Source organism: Eimeria tenella, genomic scaffold (assembly GCF_000499545.2).
Source record: "Eimeria tenella Houghton genomic scaffold, Eth_scaff2476, whole genome shotgun sequence".
Classification (NCBI taxonomy): domain Eukaryota; phylum Apicomplexa; class Conoidasida; order Eucoccidiorida; family Eimeriidae; genus Eimeria; species Eimeria tenella.
The window spans coordinates 878-3,129 of NW_013542341.1; the positions used below are offsets into that span (position 1 = coordinate 878).

General features: G+C 55.3%; 1 protein-coding gene across 1 annotated transcript in view; it reads left to right on the forward strand.

Moving 5' to 3' along the window:
* Positions 1-1,701: 1,701 nt before the first annotated feature.
* ETH_00037510 (tubulin-tyrosine ligase family protein, putative) overlaps positions 1,702-2,252 on the forward strand; it is a gene marked incomplete at both ends in the record, with an annotated part of 4,865 nt that continues 4,314 nt past the window's right edge. The window contains one exon of the mRNA XM_013375014.1: positions 1,702-2,249. Within this exon, the coding sequence (XP_013230468.1) occupies positions 1,702-2,249 (548 nt within the window). The remainder of the gene's footprint in view (positions 2,250-2,252) is intronic.

Genomic DNA, 2,252 nt, shown 5'->3' on the forward strand with positions numbered 1-2,252 from the left:
GGAAGCCGCGGCGGCCGCGGGAGGGGCCTTCCCCGCCGGCCCCACAGCAGCAGCAGCAGCAGCAGCAGCAGCAGCAGCAGGACTGGGGAACCCCCTCGAGTGCCCCACTTCTTACACAGAACTCATCGGATTCATTAGGGGCCTCGCGGGGCCCCCAAAGCAGCGCATGCAAGAAGAAGGCTGAAGCAGCTTTTGCTGCTGGCCAATAATTAATTAATTAATTATTTATTTATTTATTTAGTTATTTATTTATTTATTTATTTGTTTATTTGTTTACATCTAATTTGTTTAATCACTAGCTGGGGGGGCACTAACACGCAAGGGGCCACACAGTGAAGCTCAGGGTTTGCCCACAAGGCACAGCTAGCTGCAGCTAGCTACAGCAAGCCACAGCTAGCTACAGCCAACTGCAGCTAGCTACGGCTAGCTACAGCTGGCTACAGCTAGCTACGGCCAGCTACAGCTAGCTGCAGCTAGCTACAGCGGGCTGCAGCTAGCTGTAGCTAGCTGTAGCTAGCTGCATCTAGCTATAGCTAGCCACAGCTAGCTACAGCTAGTCTCAGCCAGCTACAGATGGCAAGTGCTGGCCACAGCTAGCCACAGCTAGCTACAATTAGCCATAACTAGCCACAGCTAGCCACAGCTATCCACAGCTAGCCACAGCTAGCTAGTGCTAGCAACAGCGAGCTAGTGCTAGCCACAGCTAGCCACAGCTAGCTACAGCTAGCTACAGCTAGCTACTGTTAGCTGCAGTTAGCTACCGCCGGCTAAATCTAGTTACCGCTGGCTACAGCTAGCTACACTGAACTGTAGACTGCTGCTAGCTAGCTCCATCCGAGCCCAGCTAGCCACAACGAGCTGCTGCTGCTGAGGAGAAGCTGCTGCAAGTTTGTCTTTTTAATTCCCTCCAAGGAAGTCAAATATAGACTGATGAGAAAGGCAGCAGAATAAACAATGCGCTGAGCGCTTGCTGCAGCAGCAGCAGCAGCAACAGCTGCTCGCCACGCTGCAGCTACCGGTGGGCGGATTTAACCGGGGAAAACACTTAAATAAATGTTTCTATTTTTATTTTGAAATTTTTGCTATTAAAATTAAGAAAAAGGAATAAAAAGCTGCAAGGTAATTCAAGAACTGCAGCAGTTGCTTCATTGAATGCGGGAACTCCTCTGATTTCCCGGTGTAGCAGCAGAGGCGACAGTTCTGCGAAATATCTGAAAAATAAGTTAAATAAATAAAAATAATAAACATTAAATATATTTGTTGATTAATAATTGTTATTTTCATTAGAACTTCAAAGGGCTTCGTGGAGGCAAGACAAACAGTCCCGGGCGCTGTCGGCTGCAGCAGCAGCAGCAGCAGCAGCAGCGGCTGTTGCTGCTGCTGCGACTTAGAATCGATCCTCTTTTTGTTTGTCTTATATTTTTCTGCATTTTCCGATGGATTAAAAGGCATAATAATTATTTTTCTTCATTTTTGTTTCCCCGGCTGTGCTGCTGCTGCTGCTGCAGCCCCCGGTCGCCCAGGTCACCCTGGGGCCCCCCGGACGCCTCTGTGCGCCGAAGGGCCCCCGGGGGCCCCCTAGAGTACCCTGTGGGGCCCCAGTGAGCCCACAAAACATATAGCAGCCTGTGGGGCCCGGGGGCCCCCCAAACCCCTCTTTTGCCGCAGCCAGTGGGCCCCGGGGGCCCCCCAACATCGACTATGGCTCCCAAGTACACCCGCGACCCGCTGCAGCGGAAGCAGGGGATGGAGCTGCTGCAGCAGCTGCTGAGGGAGCACGAGGCCCTCCTCCTCAAGCCCTACCCAGCAGCAGCAGCAACAGCAGCAACATCAGCAGCAGCAGCAGCAGCAGCAGCAGGCCCACGGGCTTATCCCCTGCTCGGGCTCCACCCTTTAGCAGCACCTGCCCAAAGAGCTGCTAAAGGCAAATACTTTCCCCAAAGGCCCCTAACCAGCCAGGGGCCCCCATTGGGGGCCCCCCTGTTGGGGGCCCCCCAGGGGGCCCCCTTGGGCCTTCCCTTGGGGGCCCCTGGGGGGCCCCCGGGGGCCCCCGTCCCCAGTCTTGCTGCAGCAGACAGCAGCAGCAACACAGCGCTGCTGGAGCTTTTCCCAGATGAGTTATTTCAGGGGCCCCCGGGGCGGCAGCAGGGGACCCCCAGGTCTAGGCTGGGGGTTGGGTCCGGGCGCGGGGGGCCCCCCAAGGCAGTAGCAGCAGCAGCAGCGCCTGCTGCTGCTGCTGCTGCTGCTGAGCC